The sequence below is a fragment of the Antrostomus carolinensis genome, unplaced genomic scaffold, assembly GCF_000700745.2.
Source record: "Antrostomus carolinensis isolate BGI_N321 unplaced genomic scaffold, ASM70074v2 scaffold5260, whole genome shotgun sequence".
NCBI classification, from domain to species: Eukaryota; Metazoa; Chordata; class Aves; order Caprimulgiformes; family Caprimulgidae; genus Antrostomus; species Antrostomus carolinensis.
The window spans coordinates 9,750-22,019 of NW_010290434.1; the positions used below are offsets into that span (position 1 = coordinate 9,750).

General features: G+C 49.0%; 1 protein-coding gene across 1 annotated transcript; it reads right to left on the reverse strand.

The window, feature by feature from the left end:
• Positions 1 to 1,919: 1,919 nt before the first annotated feature.
• Positions 1,920 to 11,320, reverse strand: LOC104528929 (ceramide synthase 4-like; the record flags this gene model as incomplete). The annotated part of the gene is made up of 8 exons (XM_010173089.1): positions 1,920 to 1,997; positions 3,260 to 3,404; positions 5,626 to 5,732; positions 6,001 to 6,129; positions 8,152 to 8,244; positions 8,975 to 9,025; positions 9,537 to 9,594; positions 11,202 to 11,320. Coding segments are annotated over 8 exons (780 nt in total), but the record flags the coding sequence as incomplete, so codon positions are not given.
• Positions 11,321 to 12,270: the final 950 nt, after the last annotated feature.

Below are 12,270 nucleotides of genomic sequence, written 5' to 3' on the forward strand. Positions count from 1 at the left end.
AAGGCCAGGTTGGATGAGGCTTTGAGCAACCTGGTCTAGTGGAAGGTGTCCCTGCTGCTGGCAGGGGGGTTGGAACTGGATGAGCTTTCAGGTTCCTTCCACCCCAAACCGGTCTGGGATTCTGATGAAGGCTCCTGCACTCACAGCAAAGCACAGCTGGTCAGGGCTACCTTCTTAATGCCAACACCTTACAGAGACAGGTGCCTGGCTGCCTTTCAGCGCTGCTTCCTGCAGACCTGAATGTCAAAATCCTTCCCGGGAATGCTGCCTCAGTTCCCTCTGCCTTTCTCTCACACATCTTTCCTGACTTTTATTTATGTTTTGCCTTGCCTAGGTCAGCTGTGGGAGGTGGACCATGGTTCTTCTCAGCAGTGTGTTCTTGTTCTAGTTACACCACTCCTCACGCTCCACCTCTTCCCATTTCTCAGAAGCTGTTTCCTCTAGTATTTGTGTGAAATGCTTAAATCTTGGGTACAAAACATATTTTAAAGACAGTGTTTGCAGGTTTCTGTATATTGTTTATGGACATACATATATATCTATATATATATGTAGATTTATCTGTCCTCTGCATTTTCTGAGCGTTTGAGCTAGCAGTGATGTCAGACCTCCATCAAGTTTCTAAGATTTTCCTACTGACATAAGATCTGATATTCTAAAAAACTTCATCATGCATAATCTAGGTAAAACAGAGTCTTTGGTTTAGATGTAATTAATTTTTATGTTGACTTTAAATGCAATGTTCTACAATAAATTCCGAAAATTACATCAGATACAATATATTACAAGGTGAAAAGTTATTCAACCCCTAAACTATCCCATTAAAATGTTAGTGTTGTAACACTCATTTTCCAACTTTGAAAATGAAACCTCTACAAATTGAATACATCCCAACAGAAAGTTTACATTTAAACTAAATTATACTTTCTGGTGGAAAAGTGTGCATTTGGAGGAGTTGCAGTTACTTTCCATTTTAGAGGACTTCTCCCTGAGTAGTGTTGTGGGTTTAGCCTGGCCAGGAGCCAAACACCTCCCGCAATAGGATGGGGGAGAGGATCAGAAGGGTAAAAGTGAGAAAACTCATGGGTTGAGATTAAAACAATTTAATAATTGGAATAAAATTGAAATTAAATTAATAACAATAATGATAACAGGAATAATGGAATATTCAAATGAGAGATGCCCAGTGCAGTTGCTCACCGCCCACCAACCAACGCCCAGCCTGTCCCAGCCAGCGATCCCAGAGCAGAGACAGTCCACAAACCCAAACCGCAACCCCAGAAGAGCGAGAGCCCGAGTGATCCGTGAGAGAATCTCTGTTAATCTACAGAACATGACGTGATATGATATGGAATATCCCGTTGGCACAGCCAAATGCCAATTGGGATTATTAATTTTAACATTCCTCAATCCCATAGACCTGGCACCTACAGACTAGCAAACACAAAGTCCTTCAACTTCTAGTGCCAATGGAGAACACTGGGATGTTATCAACACTCTCGGAACACATCCCATCCTGAACCCAAAACTATTCGAGCTACTAAGAAGGCAGCCAGCTCTGTCCCAGCTGAAAACCAGGACGCACAGTTGAGTGTCATAACTTCAGCAGTTTGTTCAACTCCTCTTCCCCTGTTTACAGTGAGACTTTGGCTGGCAGACCTTTATTTTCCTGGATAAATGATCGTTATGTAGTAGTACAAGAAAGGTCTCAACAGGAGAAGTGAAGAAAACATTTCCTGAAGTGACTTAACTGCTTGTAAATGCTACGATGGATTTACTTTCCATCTAGACGTTGGGTGGTGCCTCGGGCAGACCACTGTGAAGCCATGTGAGCCTGACCATCCTCTCCCATGGTCCTTGTCAGCCTCCTCGCCTTGAAGAGTCTGCCCGGCTCTCGGCGTTCTGCAGCCAGACTGCTGTTACTCTTTGTCCTTTGCCAGATCCTCTGCTTCGCTCCGCTCACTTTCCTCAGTGTCACTTCTGGCATCTTTTCTTGTCTGGAGAAGAGAAAGAAAATTTAAATGAGCTGTAAAACCTGTATCGTGGTACCTGTTAGAGGGCACTAGTCCTGTTTTCATTCGCAGCACTGGTGTGTTAACCCGACAGCTAAAATAAAAATAACAGGCGTGATCCTGTCCTTAAAGCCACTGTTGCAATTGTCCCTGCGTTGGAGGTTGACTTAAACTGCCAGAGGTTGACTTTGTTATGGTTCCACCTAACTTTTGAACTCTTTTTTTTTTTTTTTAATCGCCCCAATATGTTCATAGAATCATAGAATCACAGAATGGTTTGGGTTGGAAGGGACCTTAAAGCTCATCCAGTCCCAACCCCCCTGCCAGCAGCAGGGACACCTTCCACTAGACCAGGTTGCTCAAAGCCTCATCCAGCCTGGCCAAGAACACTTCCAGGGAGGGGGCATCCACAACTTCCTTGGGCAACATGTTCTTGTAATGTAACCTTCTGAAAATAAGTCAGTATTTATTCTACATGTAGTTCTTCTGCATATTTTCCTGTGCAGTTTATTGCTGCCAAAGCTCTGAAAGTCAACGTGTATTTGTCCAGTTGGCATATTGACCGGTCTCCTCATTTTGCAGACATCTACAATCGTGTTCCATCCTATCCTCCAGAAAAACTTGTTTTGTTCTCTTTATTTAGCTTCAGTGAAGGGGTAGTTCAAGATAAGCTGAAGGCAGAACACCAACACTGTGGTGGGGTTTTTTTTCTGGCCAAAGATCCCCAGAGCCTTCATGATTCTACTCAGAGGCTACCAAGATGCCATCTGCTTACGTTAGCAAGGCAGGACAGGGAACAGGCATCTCTGATGACAAGGTTTCTTCCAATGATCCCTCTACAAACTCTGACATACATCAAAAGCCTGTGGAACGCACCCAAAACTCAGAGGTGCCATCCACAGTGTGCTATCTACCAGGCTTATCTGATTGCTCCTTCCTTACTCCACTTTGCACGTACCAACAGGTTCCTATTCTCCCAAACTCCATAGTGAGAAGCTGTTGGGCAGTGAGGAGAAAGGACTGTGGATGGTTCCTACGTCCCTGGGACACACTGGGAGCTGCTGCTCTGATCTCCATGAGCAAAGGTACCCACAAAACTCCCAACAGGTGACTTCAGAAGCTCTCGGGCTGTTTGTTGGACAGTCCTGTCTCTCCCACCCCATCCCTGAGGGCGAGCAGGAGTCACTCTGGATCTCAGGCTCTCTCACGAGTAGTGGTGGCACAGAGGAGATAAAGGTTTTTCATACCGCACTATGGAAGATGACACCGACGATCATCTGGATGATTAGATAGGACCAGAAAATGTGTAACATCTGCAGGATCATCAGGAAAGTGTGTAACAGACAGATCACGAAGAACAACTGAAATTTTGTCACGAAGTAATAGTAGGTGCTGTGGGAAAGAGAGAGGGAGAGGCAAATCAGAAGACACAAGACTAAAGCAGATCAAGTGCCTTCACACTTCAAAGGGTCAAGTGTCTTTTTGGGGAACTACTTGGCTCACGTGTCCCCAGGGCAGAGATGAGCTGAGCCAGGACGGCACCCGCAGGCTTCGTGCTCTGCCCAGCTCTCGCAAAGCAGGTCCCAGGTCCCATAGGAGGACCCACAGAAACAACGCGACAGTCTGTGCAGACAGGTCTGTTATCAGAAGTCTGCAACACTTCCCAGAAGAAGCAGGAACCAGCAAGATTTCTCCTAAAATAAGTCTGGAGAGGAGCAGTGGACAAAAATTAAACCTTAAGGGAACCTGGCCACTGGCACTTGAATAAAAGATTGAAATGAATTTTTTAACTGAAGTTAGAGAAAAGCTGAGGGTACAGGTGAGCAGCTGGGCAGGACATTCTTCTTGGCAAAAGTCACAGAAACAGAGACAGAAAGGAGGAGAGCACCAGCTTGGAAATGGGGACCAGACAGAACACAGAGCAGTTCAGTGCAGGAGAGAAATGCTGAACCCTAGAATGTCCACACTTGCAGAGTGTCCTCCTCTGCAAGTTATCTAAAACATGAAGTCTAAGACAGGTTGGAAGGTGGGAAGTGTTGAATATAGTGTGTATTTGCTCTGCTCTTGCCTTCCTAAACATCAGCTTCTTGCTCCTGATGCGAAGAGGTGCAGACCTAGATGGACCCTTGGTGTGACCCGAGACATCTATCATCTTCTTTGTCCTTAAGTTATGATAGAGCAAGTTGAGATACTGGGGCTTGACCTTCTGCAGTGGAGACAACTGAAGTCATCGTTGTTCTAGTTTCTTTCTCAGGAAAGTTGCCTCAAGTTTTTGTTGCTTTTCTCTCTAAGGGATCCATTTCACCACCAGGAGTTATCCCGAGTCAGCCCCACAGGCACCCAAACTAAATGGCAGCAGAACCAAAATTAAAATCTCAGCATCCTCAGCGCTGAGCCAGGGCAGGAGCAGAGGACAGCAATGCAGACGTGACCCTATGGCTGTACGTCATGTCCTGTTTTAAAAATTCTTCTGGGTGTAATAAATCGTTTGGTTTTGAAAGAAAACAGAAAGCTGAGCTACAATGTGAGTGTTGTGGGGTGAGTTTCTGGGGAGTTAACCAGGATCAGCTTTTCCAGGTGACTTGGCAGTGGTAAAAATGGGGAACGATTTCAGCAGAGTGAGGCTGGGAGTGTGGTCAGGTGTGTGTAGGCAAAAGCCATTCTCCAGGACTGGTGCCTGCTTGTGGCTTTTGGAGGTGTCATTGCTGACACCCTCCCGGCACGTCACGTATCCCATCTCCTGAATCCTCAGCCTGTACTCATGATTTTCTTGTTTTATTTCAAATAGATGGTGGGTCACCTTAAATTACTGCACCATTGTTCCTACTTTAATTTTATCTTCATAGAGCTTTAAGCAGACCTTTCTTGGTCTGCTAAGAAATTCTTGGGAAATTCACAGAATCCCAGACTGGTGGGGTTGGAAGGGACCTCAGGAGATCATCCAGTCCAACCCCCTGCCAAAGCAGGTTCACCTTGAGCAGGTTGCACAGGATCACATCCAGATGGGTTTGGAATCTCCAGAGAAGGAGACTCCACACCCTCTCTGGGCAGCCTGTCCCGGAGCTGTGAACTGGATTCTAACCAGTACAGTTTGTACCTTCCTGCTCTCATAGGAACCTGTGTTTGCAGCAGAAGGAGGCCATGTCCTACACACTGGAAGGGTCACACCAGGTCTTGAGCAGGAGTAGAAGAGAAGGAGGATCTGTGGTGGGGATGGCTTTAGGAGGGTGGAGAAAGACAGTCCTGAGACATTCCCAGTGCCACGATAACTCCTGAGCAGTCAGCTGCTGTGGCTGAGTGTGAGGATCTCATCACAGCACAAGAGGCAGCCCTGGGTGAGAGATGGTCCCTGCCTGGGCGAGCCAGTGAGAGCGTGGGAATGAAGGGACAGAGGCTGTGGCTCTAGAGTCATTATTATAGCTAATTAATTAATTAATACAGTTAAACCTCTATTTTTTCTCTTGGATTCCTCAGTTCCAGTTGGATTAATCTTTGAGCTTACCTGTAGCATCCCATTCCCTGCTCTTCCTCCCCTCAGCGTGGAGGGTCACCTCTCCAGAAGCTCCAATAATGCCTAACACCCATGTTCAGAGAACATTAAAATGTAACTCACGTTAACGGGAAAATGACCAGCCGGGAGATGATGAAAGCCACAGCAAAAACAATGAAGACGCCTTCACAGAGCCGCTTCCGCTTCATGTAATGGAGCATCTTGGCAAGCTGCAGGGAGACAAAGTGCCACATGTCTCATGTGCCTGTGATCCCCTTCTAGGGGGCTGAGGGAGTGCCCATGTCCTGCCAGGGTTACCAGGCACGTGGGGATCCGTTCCCCAAGAGCAGTAAATCTGGTTCTTCATAAACGCACTGGCACCAGAGTGCACACGTACACGTGTGTGGGCCACCACACCCACACACACCGTGTGCAGCAAGACACCCAGTTCCCACAGACGCGAGCACGGATCTGCATTTCCAGGTGAGGGTAACTCACCTCTAAAATATAATCAGAGGCATCGTGGACCAGCATGACCATCGTCCCAAACCGTATGAGATTGGCACAGTAGGAGACAAAGATCAGAGTGATCGTGGCGATGTGGTGGATGATCTGCTCCTTAAAGTCCTGGCGTGAGAAGAGAGATTGTGTGTCAGTCTTACCTTGACCTGCTGTGGTGGTTGCACTGGGCTGGCAGCCAACACAGCCACTCGCTCACTGTCCCCACCCCCACAGGGGACAGGGGAGAGGATTGGGGGACATGAAATAAAATAAAACTTAAAATAATACAGATATTAAAATAGTAATGATAATAATACTAGTAATAAAATATGCAAATGAGTGACACCCAGTGCCATTGCTCACCACCCGCCGACCAAACCCGGCCTGTTCCCAGATCACGATCCCGGAGGAGCCACAATCCCGACCCAAAACCGCAATCCCGGGAGAGCCAGAGCCCGAGCCAAAGCCAGAGAGAGCAAGAGAGGAAGAGCCCCTCATGGATCTCCTGCCCATGGGGGACAGGAGATGGAACAGCCCCTTGGCAGAGCCCAATGCCCATGGAGCTGATCCATGGCAATATTCCTCACCCCTGAGATCTTGCGCTGCAGACGGACAAACACAAAGTCCTTCAGTGCCAGGGACACAAATGCAACATGGGGATGTTCTCAGCGTTTCTCTCCTGACAAATCCCAGCTGAACCCAAACCCCAGGGCTGTTCCAGCTGCTGAACAGAACCAGCTCTGGCCCAGATAAAAACCAGCACCTGTGCCTGGATGCTGCTGCCTCACTAGGACACATCAAACCCAAAGCATCAGTGCTCCCCACCATGCTGCAGCTCCCTGAGGTCCTGCTAAGTCCCAAGAAGAATGAACATCTTTCTGCCCAGTTTATGGAAACCCAGATCAATACGAGTGAGGTTCACATGGGTGCAAACATGCTAGAAGACAGATTTTATACATTTCCCATGAATTTAGATGCCTTTACAAAGTTCCTTTCTGAACAGCCCATCTTTTCCTCCCAGACCCTTCACCGTGTATTGAAGAGCTTTCTGTAATGGCAGTAGATGCCCTTGGCCTGGGGCAGGTCCTGTCCAGCAGCCCTACCAGAGGCAGCTCTTCAACCTCCCTGTGCAGCCCATGGAGAGGGACCAATGGAGATGGGCTGGAGATACTGCAGGTTGGGAATACACCTTCTCGTGCCTGTGTGGACAAATCTGTCCATGCAGAAAGGCAAATGCTTTGAGGTGTGAGATGACACTGAGTGCTCTGTGGAGGGATTGGGAAGGGCAGCTCTGGCCCTGACCCAGGGAGGATCACTGCCAGGCAGTAGGTTCTTGTTTCTTCACAGAATCCCAGACTGGTTTGGGTTGGAAGGGACCTTAAAGCTCATCCAGTCCCAACCCCCCTGCCAGCAGCAGGGACACCTTCCACTAGACCAGGTTGCTTCTTCTGGAAAGCACTGCAGGTATCCAACAACTGACTTGTCCACAAAGACTATTGTGGTGTTGGCAATTTTAATACAGAGTTTCTGTGGGTCCTCTGGGACCTGGGACGTGCTTTGTGAGAGCTGGGCAGAGCCCTTCTCTGGGGGAAAGCATGAAATTTCTGAAGAGAGATGTGATCATCAACTTAAACAACCAAATGAAGCTGAGGTTGAACTGCACAGCTCTGTGGAGTCTCCACTGCAGAACGAGGGCAACAGTGGATGCTGGGTCCATGGGTCCCTGGAGGTCACCTCATCCCACATGGCAAAGTCATACGTGCATCTACAGCAGCCTCAACACAACAGTCCAGCTCCTTCAGGAGGACACAATACTCTGGTTCAGGCAGCACTTGAGATCAGAGCCAGGAAGGGCCATGAGGCCACCTCCACCCAGCAGCTGTCCCTTGGCCCAGCGTGGGGACTCCACGTCAGCCCCCAGCACTTACCCAGCCTGGCAGGCAGGAAGGGCACAGTGCACGGAGCAGGACCCAGTGCAAGGTGTGATGGTGGGATATGAGAGCTGCAGGAGCTCCTGTGCTCGGGGGTCTTCCCAGCAGCCTGCATGCCTTGTCCTTTGCACCCCCAGGGAGCTGACAGCGGAAGGGGAGAACCTCATGGCAGGGGCCAACCAAGCCAGCAGGTTGCAGTTGTGCTGCTGTCACTCACCTTCCTCTTCACATCAAAGGGCAGGGTGACCACCAGTGAGCAGTAGAAGGAGAGCTCCAGCAGGTAGAACCAGCCCAATGCAGGCAGGAGAGGCTGAAAGACAAGTGACAGGCGATGTGACACCCTGCCCAGCCCTGAGGGACAGGAGAGGGGAAGGATCTTCCCCAGGAAAGCCCCTTCATTCAGTCCACGTTTGGGACAGCAGGGCTTGGTCACCTCAATTTTCATGTTCCTGTGACTGAACCATTTGCTGATGTGCTGTCAAGCCTGGTCCAAAGCCAAGACCAGCCCTGCACAGTTTGCAGAGGGACTGAGAGGAGCTGGGGTCTACCCTTGGTGGGGGCTCAGACACCTCTCATCTCCATCCCTGCTTTGAGAGGTCAAGGGATGTCCTGACCACCTGGTTCCTTTTGTGGCCACACATATGGAACTGCTCCCACCAGGCTTGGGCTACACAGAAAAGGAACCCGTTCAGAGCAGAGACTCTGTCCTCTGTTATATGGAGCACCTACAAGGAGCTTGGCGAGAAGACAGAGCCAAGGTGTTAGCCATGGTGCGTGGTGTGAGGATGAGACAGCAGGCAAGAGAGGTGGATGGAAGGAGAAGCTCTTTCATCCTGAGGACAGTCAATCAGTGGAATAGGTTGCCCAGAGGGGTTGTGCTGTCTCCATCCTTGAAGGTTTACAAAACCAGACTGGACAAAGCCCTGGGTAATCTGGTCTGATCTCACACCCCAGTGCTGCAAGCGGGAGGTTGGACAAGAGACTTCCTGGTCCCTGTTCCAATATGAATTATCCTGTGATTCCAGGCACTTGCTGCTCACCTGCTGTGGATATCTCAGCCAGCACAGGTTGTGGTCCCAAACCCAGGGCTTCTGTGCAGAGAGAAGGCAGCAGTAAGAACTCAGAACCTTTAAGTGACACCTAATGACCATGTGAAGAAGTCAATGTGCCCATGGTAGATCCAATCCACCTCTGAGCTTTGGAAAAAGCAATTGGCCAAATGCGTTTGTCATTAGTGAATGCACAGGATGTCACATGGAGGGTCTGGATACACAGTGGGCAGCAGAACAGGGGCTGCTCTTGGCTGAGCTGCAAGGGCTGCGTGTGGGTACCGGTGGGGAATCACTGTCATAGTGATCTGGTAACATCACTGACACCCAGCCAGGTCCACCCAGGGACAGGGGGACTGCTCTGCTGGATCAGGATTGGGGATGGTTCTGCTCCACGCCCCTCAATTTGTCCTTCTTTGCCTTTGGACCCACAGTCATGGCCACACGTGATCTTTGGATGGGCTCTTTGAAATGGCCCAGGACCATCTGCCTCATTGGCCGTGAATGAGGAACCCTGTGTCACACCACAGCATCACCCTGCTCATGTACTTACATCGTAGAGGAGAGCCACCCCAGAGAAGAATGATGTGAAATAGAACATAAATCTCCAGCTAAAACAGAAAAAACAAGGAGTCAAGACTTCCTCCAGAGCTGGACTATCTCCCCAGGCTGGGCCCAGGACGCTGCAAAGCCCACAGGAGAACCTACGCTTGTCTGGACCGGGATTTGTGGAACCTCAGCTCTGTTCACACATGCACACGTGTGCTAAGGCAACAGAGTGTCCACAGCCCACCCAGGCTCTGCTGTGGTCCACACTGTGCCAAGATTCCTCGTGTGTCCCATCAGCATTAAGCAGGATGCAGAATGACATGAGGACAGGCTGAGAGAGTTGGGGCTGTTCAGCCTGGAGAAGAGAAGGCTCCGGGGAGACCTTCTAGTGGCCTCCCAGTACCTGAAGGGGCTCCAGGAAGGCTGGGGAGGGACTTTGGCCAAGGGCAGGGAGTGACAGAACAAGGGGTGATGGCTTGAAACTGGAAGAGGGGAGATGGAGCTGAGATGTGAGGAAGAAATTCTTTGGTGTGAGGGTGGTGAGCCAGTGTCCCAGGTTGGCCAGAGAAGCTGTGGCTGCTCCTCCCTGGAAGTGTTGAAGGCCAGGTTGGATGAGGCTTTGAGCAACCTGGTCTAGTGGAAGGTGTCCCTGCTGCTGGCAGGGGGGTTGGGACTGGATGAGCTTTAAGGTCCCTCCCAACCCAAACCAGTCGGTGATTCTATGACTACCAAGTTGCCTCTACCTGGTCACCTCTGCAAATGCCTGTACACCCCAGTCTGTGGAAGGCACCTCATTTTTCCCAGTGCTGGCCCAGAAGTACCGGGGGTTTCATTAGTTTCCTCAGAAATGCTGCAGTGTGGAGCCCTGAACAAGCTTCCAGGAGGAGAATATTTTTTAAAAAAGCATAATACCACAGTTCAAACATAATTTATTTTTCAGAGGGGGAGGGAGAGCGGATCTCGCACATGACGGTAATTTTTGTGTGCACACAGCATTAAACCTCCAGCTGAGTCCTGGAGATAACCTGATTCATTTGATTGAGACCCTTGGTGACTCCTCTCTCCGTTTTGTCTCCATATATTCCTGAGATGTGCAGGAAAATTTCACATGAGAGAGCAAATATCTTGAGGAAAATGGATGTTATGCAGATTTCGGTGCTTTTTGATATTTTTCGGATTTTCCCTCCCTCTGTTCATGGCTTGCACTGCCTACTAACTGCCCTTCAGGGATCCATTTTATGCCCAATGATCCATGCTAAGAACATTTTAACATTTTAATTTCAGATCAAGATCATCTTGAAAAGAAGTTTGATACATTTTGCAAATGGCATCACTGCTCAAAACCCCTCCAGCATCTGAGATTTAAACCTGATCTGCATCAAGGCCAGTGGACTCTTTTGAGGCAACTTGAACTTTTGAAAGTTAAAAGTGGAGAGGAAGGAAGGATGAAGCTGGCAGCACTGCGTGGTGGCTCTGTCACCAGTGTGTGCAGTGGTGGGGCCCAGCCTCGTGGCACCAAGTCTCCTTTTGCAGCTGTGGCTGACAGCAGAGTCCTCTGGGAGTGTGTCTGGGGCTAAGGACAGGGGATGGGGATGGGGATGGGGATGAGGATGGTGTGCAGACATGGTTGGAGATATCCATCACCAAAAGCCTCTACTGACCCACCTACCTGGCCTCACAGAACTTCTTCATCAGCCTGGGCCGGTCCTGGAGCCGCCGGTGCCGGAACCAGGTCTCCACCTTTTTGACCAGCAGGTCACTTTGCTTGGCCAGTGAGATCAGGTCCCTCTAGAAAACAGAGCAGGGCAGCAGGACTTTAGCCCTCCTAAGGTCCCGGTGAGGGTGGGAGAGCTGTGTGCCTGCAGGCTGCCTCTGCTGCTCTGGGGCCATGTTTCCCCAAAGAAATCCTTTCTTTGGGAAAAACCACAACAATGTATCAGCTCTATTAACATTTGTCATCTCCCAAATAATTTTAAAACTCCAATTCAGCCAAATCCACAGGCAGGTTCAGAAGGAAGCACAGGCTCTCCCTGGTTATATTTTCCCAGCTGAACAAAAGCATCCAGGTGGGTTTGAACATCTCCAGAGAAGGAGACTCCACACCCTCTCTGGGCAGCCTGTCCCAGGGCTCCGGCACCCAAAAGAAACCAAAGAAAATTCATTCCATGCTTTGGACATCCTAAGATGACCAGGCTGAGTTGCTATTTGGTCCTCAGTGTAGGAAAGCTATAGACAGTGAAACAGCTCACAGAACCATCTTGCACTGTTAAATGCATGTGATTCTGTGATTCTGGTTGTAATGGGATTCAATATTTTTGCTCTAAAAGTCTCAACACATTTATTTTTCCACCTCTGATGCAATTTGGACTGAGAATTATTAGCTACAGGCAACAAACTTGAAGATAAAAGAAGTTTTCGCTTGTGATGATACAGACACGAGCACATCGTTCACCCAGGAATGTCAGAACAACCACCCAGCTCTGGGTGACTGAACGTTCACAGGCTAAAAATCATCATTTCCAACGTGCTCTTTTGGGCATGAATTCCAAATAAAAACACCCACCCTTAACATGTATAAACTGCGATTAAAATTCATGTAAAGATGAGCTCATAAGCGCTTTAAAATTACTCTGACAAAGCTTTGTATGAATTTAAGTCAAAATTTATTTCTAAAATCCATTCAGTGTTAGTCAGGATCCGGGCCCAGAGAGTTGTGGTGAATGGAGTTGAATCCAGTT